Here is a 13,759-nt window from a genome sequence, read left to right on the forward strand (position 1 = left end):
CTGGGAGACCCAGGTTCATAAGCTTCACTCTGCTATGGAAGTTGCTGGGTGACTTTGGGCCAGTTATTCTCTCAGCCTAACATGCCCTGAACCATTGTTGTGGGGACAAAAACACAGGTGAGGAAAACGATACCTGTAAATTGCTTTGGGTACCCATTTGGGAGAAAAGCAAGGTACAGATGCCTAGAAAATAAAATGATGCAACATAATCTTGTGAAGTCTTTGAGATGGCTCAAGAGTGACTCCTGTTTTATCTTTGCTTAAAGTTCCCTCTAAGCTGCCCTAGAGGGTGCTGGTGCACAAAATTTTAGCTGGAAGCACAGGGATTTTTGCCTTAGCCCACAAGTGAATTGAGAAGGCATTTCACCCCCCTATTGGATACAATGGAGGATGGGGGCATCTCCTTCTGGGATTCACAGAACTGAACCTCCAGTCCAGTCTTTTTGAAACCTGTAGAGGGGGAAGGTTGTGAGGCCCCGGCAACTATGTTGCAAATTTGGTGCCTCTACCCTTGACTCAATTTGCCATTTTAGCCCATGGCCCATTGACTATAACAGTCCCCATAGGGTATAATGGAGCTGGGAGGGGAATCTAAGGCAAAAATGTGTGGACTGGATGCTAAAAAGCTAGCTCATACTAATTTGGCTTGGAGGGGACACTGACAATGACCCCTATTATTAGCAATCATACATTAAATGTTCCAAGGAGCTTCTGCACACTGGAGTAAGGACATGCCAGTGGAGTGGCATTCCCATTGGAAGATAATTGAGAATCTTGTTGCAAATCCTTCCCTTCCAATGAGGACTCCGCTGCCCTTTGACCACCAGACTATTTGTGAAGATTCCATTATGGACAGAATGTTGGGGAGCTCTATAGCCAGCATTTGGGAGGTAAGGAAGTCTTAATTCCATGAACTTTGTTTTACTCACAGTACTTTGGATTGAACTTTTTATGGTATTCATTGAAAAGTTCTAAATGTTGTAATTAACCAAGTTTTCTAGAACTGTTGCCCCCATGAGGCAAAGTGCAATCACAGTCTCAGGAGACAGGTCTTAGAGATGAAGTGAAGAACAGCCAATTGTCAGCCATTAATTATATTTTTTTGTATAACTGCTCAGCATTCGTCTGGATGTTACCTTCTTGTTGGAAGATTTCAAAGTCAAGCACGTGGACTTGAACATTTTCAGTTCCTAAGTTTAAGTAAAAATCACCACCTAGTGGTGAACTGGAAAACTTGCAACCATAATTCACAAGAATGTTTAGTCAAATGTAGCATTCCTCATTATCAGGACAAATTGAACTTTCTCTCTTGAAAGTGTGTACCCCCAAAATCTTGTTGGTCCCTAAGGCACTAATGGACTCAAATCTAACTGTTCTTGTTATTAGGGTACTCCATATTTCAATAATGTTTGTATGATATTTAATTGTCTAAGCTTACAGTATTTTGGAATCATATAGGGTTGCCAGCCTCCAGATGGGTTGAAAATAATGAGTAACTATCATAAATATATCTATGAAAGATATATACATTTTTAAAGTATTTGATAAATAATGATACATTATTGTTTAATCACATAGGCATGAACATCAAGGAGCAACTCTACAACATTAACTAGTGCAGTCCAGTCATCTGAAGCTCCTCTCTTGTATTTTGTCTCTTTCTTGTATTTTTGTGTTTTCTGCATATGCTGAGAGAAAACATGCAGAGAAGAAGCCGGACAAGAAAAGATTCCACAGAGTCTGAGTGTATTCTGCTCTGAGGAAGCCTACTGAAACAGGTGTTTGGGCAAGCCTGTCTGCAGAATCGTGACTTCTTATGCTACTTGTCTACAACCTGACATTAGAAGAAGAAAAACACAAAGAATGTTTATTGTTGCGCTTTATTTACACAGGATGATGCTTGAGATGAAGACTCTTAGAACACAGAGGAGCTTCAGATGACTAGACTGTGCTTGTTAACCGGGGGGTGGAATTCTAGCAGGAGCTCCTTTGCATTTTAGGTCACACACCCCTGATGTAGCCAATCCTCCAAGAGCTTACAAGGCTCTTTTCTATAAGCTTTTGGAGGATTGGCTACATCAGGGGTATGTGGCCTAAAATGCAAAGGAGCTCCTGCTAGAATTCCACCCGTTGTTAACACTGTAGAATCGTTCCTTGGTGTTCATGCCTATGTAATTACAAAATAATGTATTAATATTTATACAAAACTTTAAAATTTGTATATAATCTTTTGTAAATATATCATGATTCTTACTCATTATTTTCTATTCACTAATCCACCCATGATCTCCCTTTGGTCACCTTAGCCTCCAGAGGGCATGTGGAGATCTCCCAGGTTTTCCACTGATGCCTGGACTACACAGAGCAGCTGCCGTGGAGAAAATGGCTGCTTTGGAGGGTAGTCTGCTGGGCTTTTTTTGAGCAGGAATGCACAGGAACACAGCTCTGGCTGGCTTGGTGTCATATTAGGGGGTGTGGCCTAATATGCAAATGAGTTCCTGCTGGGTCTTTCCTACAAAAAAGCCATGTGACACAATGGTGATGTCAGGGGTGTGTGACCTAATATGCAAATGAGTTTCTGCTGGGCTTTTTCTACAGAAGGAGCCCTGGTAGTCTGTATGGCATTCTATCCGCTGAGACCCCTCCCTGGGCTCCACCCCCAAATCTCTAGGAATTCCTCAACTCTACTGGCAACCCTGCTTTCATGAGAAACTGTGAATAGTAACTAATAGTTTTGCTTCCTAAAAACTTGTTTACATTTAAGCTTGCATGGGGATCATTCCCATTTGAGGAAAATGTGGAGCCATTGTCTAGAAATCTATGTAACTATGGTATTTAAGATTTCATTGCTCTTAGGGCTTGGGCACAGCTCAGAGAAAATGAAACCTGTAAAAGGGGGGGGGGGCGGGGAAGAAGCGTGTTTAACATGCTCATGAATGTTACTGAATTTCATTAAATTTGAATCAGTGTAGAGGCTGGAAAGAGTTAGGAAAGAGACTCCCCCTTCTTTACTACAAAGTCACTGGCCCATATCCTTCCATTCCTTTAAGCAAAGTTTGAAACCAACTAATTTAAGGAGCCTTTCAACAACTTAAAGGGGCTCTTCCACCAATCGAAGAGCCATAAGTTGGAGGATACCATTTGCTGTTTTCTCAGCCTAACGGCCCTGATTACTACTGTAAATAAACAATGTTTAATAAATATCTGTCAAATACAATTTGTGTAAATGTTGTTGTCTCAGTAACAAGTCATACAAAAAGGTAACATTTGTACAGCTCAAATCTTCCAAAGGCAAACAATTTTTTTTTTACTTGAAGGAATTGATACACCTCAGCGATGGGGTGCAGAGCCTTTGTTTTCAAACTGTAGAATATTCCAATGCACATACAGATCAGTGAGGACCATGGTTTAGATTTCAGTCTTGCATATAGTCACTTTCTTTTGAACACTTCTGGGGACCCACAAAAATGGTCAGTGTCCCCAAAGATTCAACACCACGGATTGCTAGCTGTGATCAGCCCTGAGCATTTAGAGAAGCCAGCCCATTTTGTGACTTATGAACAAGAATTGAATTTTGAATGGATGGTGGTAGGATCATTAATTCATGTGCCAATACCTGACAAAATGATGCATCAAATGGTCTTTGTGGTAGTAATCACGGCCGTGTTTCAGCTTCAGTTACAGACTTCGTGTCGTGGCTTCGTTTTTTGGCTTATTTGTTAACCTAAGACATCTCACAGGATAAAGGGAATAAAATTGGGGGGATAGGGGTAGAAGAGAGTGCTGCTGCCATGAACACCTTGGCAAAATAAAGTGTAATGCAATAAAATGTAAGAACATAAGGGAAGCCATGTTGGAACAGGCCAGTGGCTCATCCAGTCCAACACTCTGTCACACTGGCCAAAAAAGCCCCAGGTGCCATCAGGAGGTTCACCAGTGGGGCCAGGACACTAGAAACCCACCCACTGTTGTCCACTCCAGTACCAAGAATACAGAGCATCACTGCCCCAGTCACAGAGTAATGCAATAGGCCAAATATTTCCAGGACTGCACCAGGGGAGTTTTAAAAATGAAATTATAGTACAATACTTAACAGAGTTTACACCCTTGTGAGACCATGGGAGGGGGGCTGTGGCTCAGTGGTAGAGCATCTGTTTGACATACAGAAGGTCCCAGGTTCAATCCCCATTATCAGCAGCTTAAAAAAAAAATCTGGCAGTAGATGATGCGAATGACCTCTGTCTGAGATCTTGGAGACAGGCTGCCAGTCTGAGTAGACAATACTGACTTTCACAGACCAAGAGTCTGAGCCTGCACAAGGCAGTTTTCATGTGTTCACCATTGACCTCAACAGACTTAGAAGGGTTGTAGATCTCCTTAGGATCGTGCTGCTACTGGCCTAAATTTACACAGAAAGAACTTGAAACCAAATGTTAAATGAAGACCAGTTTCTGAAATGCAAGAAATATGAACGCTGAGTTTGATTGTATATTGTAAAATCCAGGTATGCGTACACTTATGACTTGAAGTTTTAAAGCTCACAACACTATCACATGGTCTCATTCTAGTGGTTTGGCTTGCAACATTTGAACATGGGAAATTGATAATCTGGAAGCAGGCTTCCATGCCTGGATCATTCCTGCTGGATCAGGCCCTGGGCTTCTGTCTCTTGCAGCTATGATAGAAGAGTCCTCCTTTTGCATTATGTGCATATCCATTTGTTTTATTTTAAAAAAATGCAAATACAGCTTCTCTCTGACAAAGATTTCTTCAAATTTTATTTTAAATTGTTGCCTTGTACAGACATGTTTTTCATCCATCATCTCTTATTTTTTCTCACAGAAGAGTCAGAGTGATAAACATACAGATTCTCTAAAATGTGCATGTTCATAACCCAATGCAAAGTCAATAGACACCATCTTATTTACAGTGTGAGCACTTGGAACTCTAATACATGTGCATAATCTCACACACAAAAAGAGGTTTTTATGCATTATGCATTGGAAATGATGGCTCTTTAACTCACAATCCATATCATTCATTCACACACACACACATTTTAAAAACTCATGGGTAGGGTTAATTTTTGTTTTGCTTGTTTAAAGACCTCAGTCTTCTAAACTCATTCATTTGGAAGTTCCATTGATTGAAGCCCCAAAACCTTGCCTCAATTCATGGCCAAAGTTACATTCTGGCACTCCGGAAATCCACAACACTTCCATATGTGATTAGACTGCAAAGGGATGGAAAGCGTTGAAGCTAATATGTGTCTCAAATATCATACAGTAGGTGTTCTCTGATCTGTGACACTGTGAGGGATGATTGTGGGAAAAGCATGTATATGAAACCTTTTGTTTAAAAAGAATAACCATTTGGACATTTTAAAAAGTGGATTTTAAAAAGTAGTAAGGCACTACTAGGAAGAAACCGTTTTGCTTTCTGCTGCTTTGATGCTGTGCATAATGAAATAAATACTTTTACCTAAATATCTGTAATAAAATGATATGATGAGCATAAAAATGCTTTTTAAAAAATATATCTGCTGAAAAAAAGAGATGCTTTATACTACCCAATGTAAACAGGTCCTATTTTCTTTTTTCTCCCCTGCAATATTTTCTGACAATGTTTTAACACATACTTTGAGGGAATTCCTATAGGAGAGAAAGTGCTCAAATGTCATCCTCTGAGGAAAAGAGAAGCGCTCATCGCGTTGCTCTCTGAAGGCCGCATGGCTTTCTAAAAGCTAAGGCTTTGGTTAGCATTTCAGATAATATTGCACTGGAATTAGAAGTCCCCAGAAATACAACCAGTCAGCAGTGGAAAATACAATGGAATCTGATTTTCCAAATGCCACAGGAATGGATATTCCACCAGCAGAATTAACTGTACATATTCCTTCTGTTCTGCTTTTCCCCCTGCCCTTCATGGCCACTTTCTTCTCTCCATCTCCGAGGTTCTGGCTGCCTGGCTGAAGAACTCAGCTTCATAAGTTGATTCACCCAAGAGCTGGTCCAGTGGATGCACCCACAAGGGAGTAAACAAAGACACAAAAAGGGCCTTTGACTGACACGTCCACTTTAGAGCGCCTTTGCATTTCTCAAAGGGTTCTCACATGTAACTCACAAGAGAAACAAGGTTTACGCATGTTGGTAGAATTCTGATGTTGAATGAGCTGCAGACCCTTTAGACAGCAGATGGAAAAGAGGGCATTTTAAATGCTTCCCCATATATATATAAAAAAGAAGAGACAAGAGAGGTTCTCGTTAAGCCCTTTCCATGTCTTGCTAAGTCTTCCACTGATGACCATGAAGACTAGAACTTTGAAACATGCAGGGACCAATCTTAAGGAGGACTTCTCAGTTGCAAGTCCCATTTTATCCAGTGGGGCTTATTCCCAATAAATTGCTCTTAGGATTGCGCCTTATACCTCTCCTGCAGTCTGAAGTGACAAAACAGTCCAGTCTAACATCTACATTAGCCCAGGCTAGCTCAATCTCAGAAGCTAAGCAGGGCTGGACCTGTCTAGTATTTGGATGGGAGATCTCCAAGGAAGTCCAGGGTCATGGCATGGAGACAAGCAATGGCAAAACACTTCTGAATGTTTCTTGGCTTGAAAAGCCTACAAGGTTGCTGTGACATGTCAGCTGTGACTTGATGTCACTTTCCACCACCACAGCATCTACGTTTCTACTGATTCTCCATTCTACTACACATGCAGACTGGATCTTAGAGGTCAGTCAGTTGGAAGCAGGGGTGGAATTCTAGCAGGAGCTCCTTTGCATATTAGGCCACACACCCCTGATGTAACCAATCCTCCAAGAGCTTACAAAGCTCTTTTTTTGTAAGCTTTTGGAGGGCTGACTACATCAGGGGTGTGTGGCCTAAGATGCAAATGAGCTCCTGCTAGAATTCCACCCCTGGTTGGAAGTATTATTACCGGTGGTAAAACGGACTCCAGATTCCTTTCCACTCTTCACTAATGCATTCAAAAAAAGAATTTTCTCTTAAGCAACTTTCACAAAATGTACAGCTGCTGGAGCATATTTTGAAATGAAAATCTCCCCTCGAAATACCTGAGCTTTATCAGTTCTTCAGCAAGTGTCTACCTGCTCCAGTTTTAACCAAATATGTAGCAGAACAAAGTTTGAGTCCAGTGGCACCTTTAAGACCAACAAAGTTTTATTCAAGGTATAAGCTTTCACGTGCACTCACTTCTTCAGATGTAATAAAATGGAAATTACAACTCCACACAGTGAGGCAGAGGATAAGCAATACATCCGCATACAACATAAACATCTTCATTCTGTTGTATACTAATTTACTGCTCACCCTGTTCCTACATGGTATGGACTGGTAACTTCCATTTCAATGTATCCAAAGAAGTGTGCACGTGCATGAAAATGTATACCTCGAATAAAACTCAGTTGGTCTTAAAGGTGCCACTGGACTTGAGCGTTGTTCTGCTGCTTCCAACTAATATGGCTACTTACCTGAATCTAACCAAAATAGAAGGAGTAATTGATTTTTTTTTTTTAAACCACCCTGCTGTGTTGTTGTTTTTTTTAAAAAAGGCACAAACTTCCACTCAAGGGTGACTGGACAAAAACATGGAAATAATACTGGATAAGTCATGCTTGTTAAATGCATTGGAGAAGAGCCATAGCCCTCCCAAAAATATAATATTGTCATGAACTATGAATGATCCTGAGTGATGTCACTATACTGATATTTGTGTACAATCAATTATGTTGTTTGTACAAAATCCGAGTGGTTAGAATTTTTGGATCCCTGAAGATCATCTTTAAGGATTCCATCCCAAGAGAGAGCCTACAGAACACATTTCCACATTCAACTCTTCAAATGGCCAAACAGCAACAATATTTTTTGGTCAAAATTAAGCACAAAAAGCTTTATACATGTGTTTGTGGACCCACATGCTGAATACACTCAGCTACTCTTCTCTTCTCTACATACCAAGCTTCACCCTACTTTGTATTTATCAGTGAGAACACACAAGGTTTAAAGGAAGGGTCAAAAACCCTTGAGGCACAAGTCAAACAGCGTCAGACCATTACCTCAGGACACAGGACTGGCTCCACCCAAGCAACCAAGGTGAGTCCTCATGACACAAACAAGTACCACTGGGAATGGAAGCCAGGGAGATGGCAACAGACAATGATTAATGTCCATCACTGTGCCTGACAAGTCCCTGAGGTGCTGGCAGTAACACTGGGGCTCAGTCTGTTCCCAATGTGTTTGGCCAAGCACAGCCCTCATTTCTCCTCCCACCACTCTCAAACACCTTGACCAATTTCGCGCTAGACCTTTAATCCTGGTTTAGCCCTGTCCCCAAACTGACATTCTGCACTAGAATCATAGAATCAGATAAACCAACTCTATGACTCTATGATTTTAGTGTAGAATGTCAGCTTAAGGACAGGGCTAAACAGGATTAAAGGCCTAGTGCGAAATTGGTCATATATTCTCTAGACACCATGTTTTCTGTCAGCACTTGAGTTTAAAAAGTTGTGTTCCTCACTCATACAAAGCACCACTGTGGTTATTTCAGAATTCTCTTTCTCCATGATATAGATGTTTTCATGTGCCTATCATGGGTCAGCCAGGGCTCAGTGATAGTGAGGACTCCTCAGGAGATGAGGAGCCCCGTGTAGCCAGACTTGAGTTAACAGAAGCTGAATAAAAGGAACTGCAACCGTGTCAGGATTCTCAGCCAACAGCCAGTTTAGAGCCATCAACACCCTCCAGCCTTGATTCAGCAGATGAACCTCGGCTGGCTGTTCCCAGCCCATCAATATCACCCACACCCTTAGAGCATTGCAGATGGAGGCTGAAAACAGAGCTCCAGACAAGACAGCAAAGTGCACACCTCCTGGCTTGATGCCAGCTGCTTGCTGATAACAAAAATGAGTTGTTGGCAGGATTGCTTCTAGCTAGCTGAAAGTATGACCCTTAGGTGTGGGATTATAAAAATCAGCCAAGAGAGGGTGTTAGGTGTGGATGCAATGAGTATGACAGATGCTAAGCCACCAACTCTGCCTCGCCTGACTTCTGGACTCCTGACCCTGGGCTGACTGACCCCATCTTGCCTGAGTTCTGACACCTGGTACTTGGAACCTGCAAGCCAGTACAGTGCTGCTTTCAATTACTAACTGTTCTTTCACAACTCAGCTGTAGCAATATATGCCAGCCCTGGATTCTTATCTCTTTTGAATTCTCTCACTTCATGACTTCAACAAAAAGATGTCCAATATGCATACTAAAAAAGGCATACAATACAAAAGAGACGTTCCTGGAAATCAGTCTTGAGAAATGTCTTACCTAAGCAGTATTCCAAACAACCAAAGTCCTCTTAAGGATCCTCTTTCTCTTGCCAACTAAACCATATCATCTGGATCCAAACTGAATGAACTGAACACTGGTTGGAACATTTAACACACGTTTACTACCTGTTACAATGCAAAAATGTGTAATCAAGAAATAATTTTCCTGTAGCTTTTCAAGAGGAAAAGAATAAAAGTTCTTCAAAAGCAACTGAATGTTATAGAACAGCGGTCCCCAACCTTTTTGGAACCAGGACCGGTTTTGTGGAAGACAATTTTTCCATGGACTGAGAGGGGGGAGGGCGCGGGGGCATGGTTTTGGGATGATACAATTGTGCACTTTATTTTGGTGTGGTGGTTAAGTGCACGGACTCTTATCTGAAAGAATCGGGTTTGATTCCCCACTCCTCCACTTGCAGCTGCTAGCATGGTCTTGGGTCAGCCATAGCTCTTGCAGAGTTGTCCTTGAAAGGGCAGCTTCTGGGGAGAGCTCTCTCAGCCCCATCCACCTCACAGGGTGTCTGTTGTGGAGGAGGAAGATAAAGGAGATTGTGAGCCACTCAGATTCAGAGTGGAGGGCAGGATATAAATCCAATGTCATTGTCTTATTATTATTACCTCATTGTAATATATAATGAAATCACAGCCCGGTTGCTAAGAGGCCACGGTACCGGTCCACAGCCTGGGGGTTGGGGACCCCTGTTATAGAAGATCTGGTGTGCCAAACTAGCCAGCTGTTTTGCACCTTAAAAGAAACTCAAATGGAAGTTTGTACTAGGCAATGGAACGTGTCTGGCCTTCAGACATGTCCTGTGTGTATCTGGAGGCTTGATGCTGCACAAAAAAACAGAACCAAAAACAAGCCTAAACATTCATAGTTAAAACAGTTTCAACTGTGTCAAGAGAGAGATAACAGACTGGGGGCAGAGAGATTGTAAACAGTGAGAGATACCAATATGCTTTAGCTCACTTGGAGGGGGGATATTTTCTTTAGTGCTGCCCAAAGTAGACAACATTGCAGTAATCCACTATGGAAAACATTCAGAGCTGAGGGTTAGACACCCCCCAGAGAGAAAGGATGATTCCGTTGCATTACCATTAGCAGAATGAGGAAACAGCCTCAAAAAAAAAATCACATTAGAAATATTATATTCTAGCACCCAATCCAGTGGAGGACATACAAAACTAACTGGGCTATGTAACTAAAGCTCTTGGTTGAAATTTAAAATCCCAGTTGTGTAGTGGGAAAAGAGGAAATCCTGAGCAGCCAACAGTCCAGTTTTTAGTTTAATTTTTTTTTTTTTTTTTTAAAGAAGCACTCCACACACAACCAAAGCTGCTGAATCAGAGAGGAAAACAGCGTGCATAGAAATAACTAAGTGAATCCATCATTCCTTCCCCAGCTGGGGATATCTGATCAGAAACCTTGTTTCTTTTCTCTTAGCACCGCAATCTGGAACAGCGCTGGAATTTTCGGTGGGTTTGCGAAAGCTTCTGCCAGCGTTCCTAAGCAACCCTTTACTTTGGTCTCCAAGAGGCTGGAACGTGTTCCACATTTGGTAGTTTGCCTGAGAGAATAAGGCCATGAAATTGCCCCCTTTCCCTCCCCAAGGTGGAATGCGTTGACTTCCGTGCCACCAAGCTTCGCCATCATCAAACGGATGCGATCCAACTGATCAGTGAACTGACCCAGGATGTACTGAAGAAGCACATGGTGAGCTACATATAACGTGCGTAGGAAACTGAAGGGCGTTGGTCTCTGGACAGGACACCCATTTCTGGCTGGATGCAATATAGGTTCATGAACTATACAATATTACTGAACCTTGCATTAAAAAAAAACCTTGTCTTGCTCTTGTTGATGCTGCAAAGACTATGAACAGGACTGGACTTTTGAGTGCACAGAGGTAAATGGACATCGTTATGCCTTTTGGAACTTTGCAAGGGAAGTATAATCTACCCCATTATAAATGCTTGATCAGAGCCAAGTTCCATTGAATTTTGATGTAAAAAATTCTAAGAAAACGCCATTAAGGATCGCAGTCTGTGAATCTATAGCTGACGAACGAATGGGGAAATCCAAAGCAAGGACTTCCAGTCTTGTTTAAATTGAGAGGGAATGAAGGGAGCAAGCTTGGACCTGGATTCTGCCATTTTAAAATGCGGTAGGGAGTCAGGGACTTCTCTCCAAAGGGAAGAAAAATGCTGCTGGAGAGGCAGTCTCCTGACAAAACGCTGAATGCAAGGAGAGGTTCAAGAGATGCTGGAGAATGGTCACCCTGAAGCTCTCACTTCACCTCGGGATAGGCGGAAGAGGAGGGGCACCTCTTTCTCGGCGGCTGGATCCACCTAAAGGAAGAATCACATTCATTTTAGTGTGCTGATGTCATACCTCTTTTCTCTTTGAGCTAATATGCCTAAGCTAGCTGCTTATAATATTAGGTAAAACAGTTTTAAAATGCTTTTGTTCAGGGATGGAATTTTAGCAGGAGCTCCTTTGCATATTAGGCCACACACTCCTGATGTAGCTAATCCTCCAAAAAAGAGCCTTGTAAGCTCTTGAAGGATTGGCTACATTGAGATGTGTGGCCTAATAATAATAATAAATAATAAAATTTTATTTCTATCCCGCCCTCCCTCGCCAAGGCAGGCTCAGGGCGGCTAACAACATTATGCAAAGGAGATCCTGCTAGAATTCCACCCCTGCTTCTGTTATTCATTTAGTTATTTATACCATGCTTTTCTCCCCTACAGGGACCGAGAGTGGGTTACAACATGTTTCTATCTCCCTCAGGGCTTTTTTTGTAGCAGGAACTCCTTTGCATATTACGCCACACCCTCATATGTAGCCAATCCTCCGAAAGCTTACAGGACTCATAGTACAGGGCCTACTGTAAGCTCCAGGAGGATTGGCTACATCAGGGGTGTATGGCCTAATATTCAAAGGAGTTCCTGCTATGAAAAAAGCCCTACCCTTCCTCCATTTTATCCACACAAGGGCAACCCTATGAAGTAGGTTAGGCTGAGAGAGTGTGAGTAGCCCAAGATCTCCCAGGGACCATTATTAGTTATAAGCCACTGTGATACGCTTTACATTAATAGCATGTCTAGCATATTGTTAGAACTCGTAAAAGCTACAGTATAATCCTAAAAAGAGTTATATCTGTTGAAGAAAATTGGTTTAGGAGGGTATAATTCTGTTTTGGACTGCACAGCTAATGTTCTAAAACTTCAACACAGCATTGTAGCCTATACAATCATTTTTCCTGTATCAATATGAGTGCCGGTGAAACGGCTTATTTACTTATTTTGTTCCGCTTATAGCTCTCCCTACCTGCAAAGCAAGCTCAGGGCGGGTTACATCAGAAGGTCGGACAATCAAACAGTTAAAATCAATTTAAAATTATAAACAGGTAAAATTACAGACGGAATTCAAAACTAAATGTAACAGGCAGACCTATCGGTCCGGGGCCATCAGATCCTACAACAGTAAAAAGTTGTTGGGACATTGATTGTAAAGACCTGCGGGGCTCATATGAGGAGAGGTGGTCCCAAAGGTATGTTGGCCCTTGGCCATATAGGGCTTTAAAGGTAACTACCAGCACCTTGAACCAGAGCTGGTATTCAATAGGTAGCCAGTGCAGTTCACGCAGCACAGGATGGATCTGTGCCCGTACAGGTGACAACGTCAACATCTGTGCAGCAGCACTGTGCACCAGCTGGAGTTTCCAGAGCAGGCCAAGGGCAGCCCCACGTAGACAGAGTTGCAGTAATCTAGCCTGGAAGTGACTATTGCATGGGTCACTGTGGCCAGGTCACAGGGGGTGAGATATGGGACCAGCTGCCTGACTTGATGGGAAAAGGCAGATCTGGCAGTGGTGGTAAGTGGGCCTCCATAGACAGAGAGGGCTGGCTTTGGAAGCATTACAAAACATGGTGTGTTTTTAAAATCCTCATGGAGAGGGTTAGGACTAGCCTGATCTCATCAGATCTTGAAAGCTTGGCTACTTACTTCTGTTGTCATTCCTTGCCAGTTTACTGGGGTAGTTCTTGTTCATGGGCACATATGGTTCTGGAGGGGGCAAGTCAGATAGAGGATGGAAGGAAAACCGGCTCTCCCACTCATCTGTGTAAAAAACAAGAAGCTTTTCTAAAAGTTGTCTGTAATTTCCCATTACAGATGTCATATGCCACCTTGATCTCAGGAAGCCTCCCCTGAAGTTTCAGATTATACAGCTTATAAACCAATTTTTAGTTATATTTTTAAACTTTTCTTGCAGACATTCATCTTATCTGTGGAGAGGGGTGGAATTCTAGCATCTCATCTTCATATTAGGCCACACACACCTGATGTAGCCAATCCTCCAAGAGCTTACAATGCTGTTTTCTGTAAGCTCTTGGAGGATTGGATACATCAG

At 42.2% G+C, this 13,759-nt stretch overlaps 1 protein-coding gene across 2 annotated transcripts in view; it reads right to left on the bottom strand.

Annotated features, from left to right (window-relative positions):
• Nucleotides 1–10,615: 10,615 nt before the first annotated feature.
• The window catches only part of WIPF1 (WAS/WASL interacting protein family member 1), an 87,973-nt gene continuing 84,829 nt past the window's right edge, over nucleotides 10,616–13,759 (bottom strand). For both annotated transcript variants that reach the window (XM_060257241.1, XM_060257240.1), the window contains 2 exons: nucleotides 13,354–13,467; nucleotides 10,616–11,690 (listed from right to left, as the gene is read on the bottom strand). In XM_060257241.1, coding sequence (XP_060113224.1) covers nucleotides 11,635–11,690; nucleotides 13,354–13,467 — 170 coding nt within the window. In that variant the 3' untranslated portion in view covers nucleotides 10,616–11,634. The remainder of the gene's footprint in view (nucleotides 11,691–13,353; nucleotides 13,468–13,759) is intronic.

This window comes from Heteronotia binoei, chromosome 16 (genome assembly GCF_032191835.1).
Source record: "Heteronotia binoei isolate CCM8104 ecotype False Entrance Well chromosome 16, APGP_CSIRO_Hbin_v1, whole genome shotgun sequence".
Taxonomy (NCBI): Eukaryota; Metazoa; Chordata; class Lepidosauria; order Squamata; family Gekkonidae; genus Heteronotia; species Heteronotia binoei.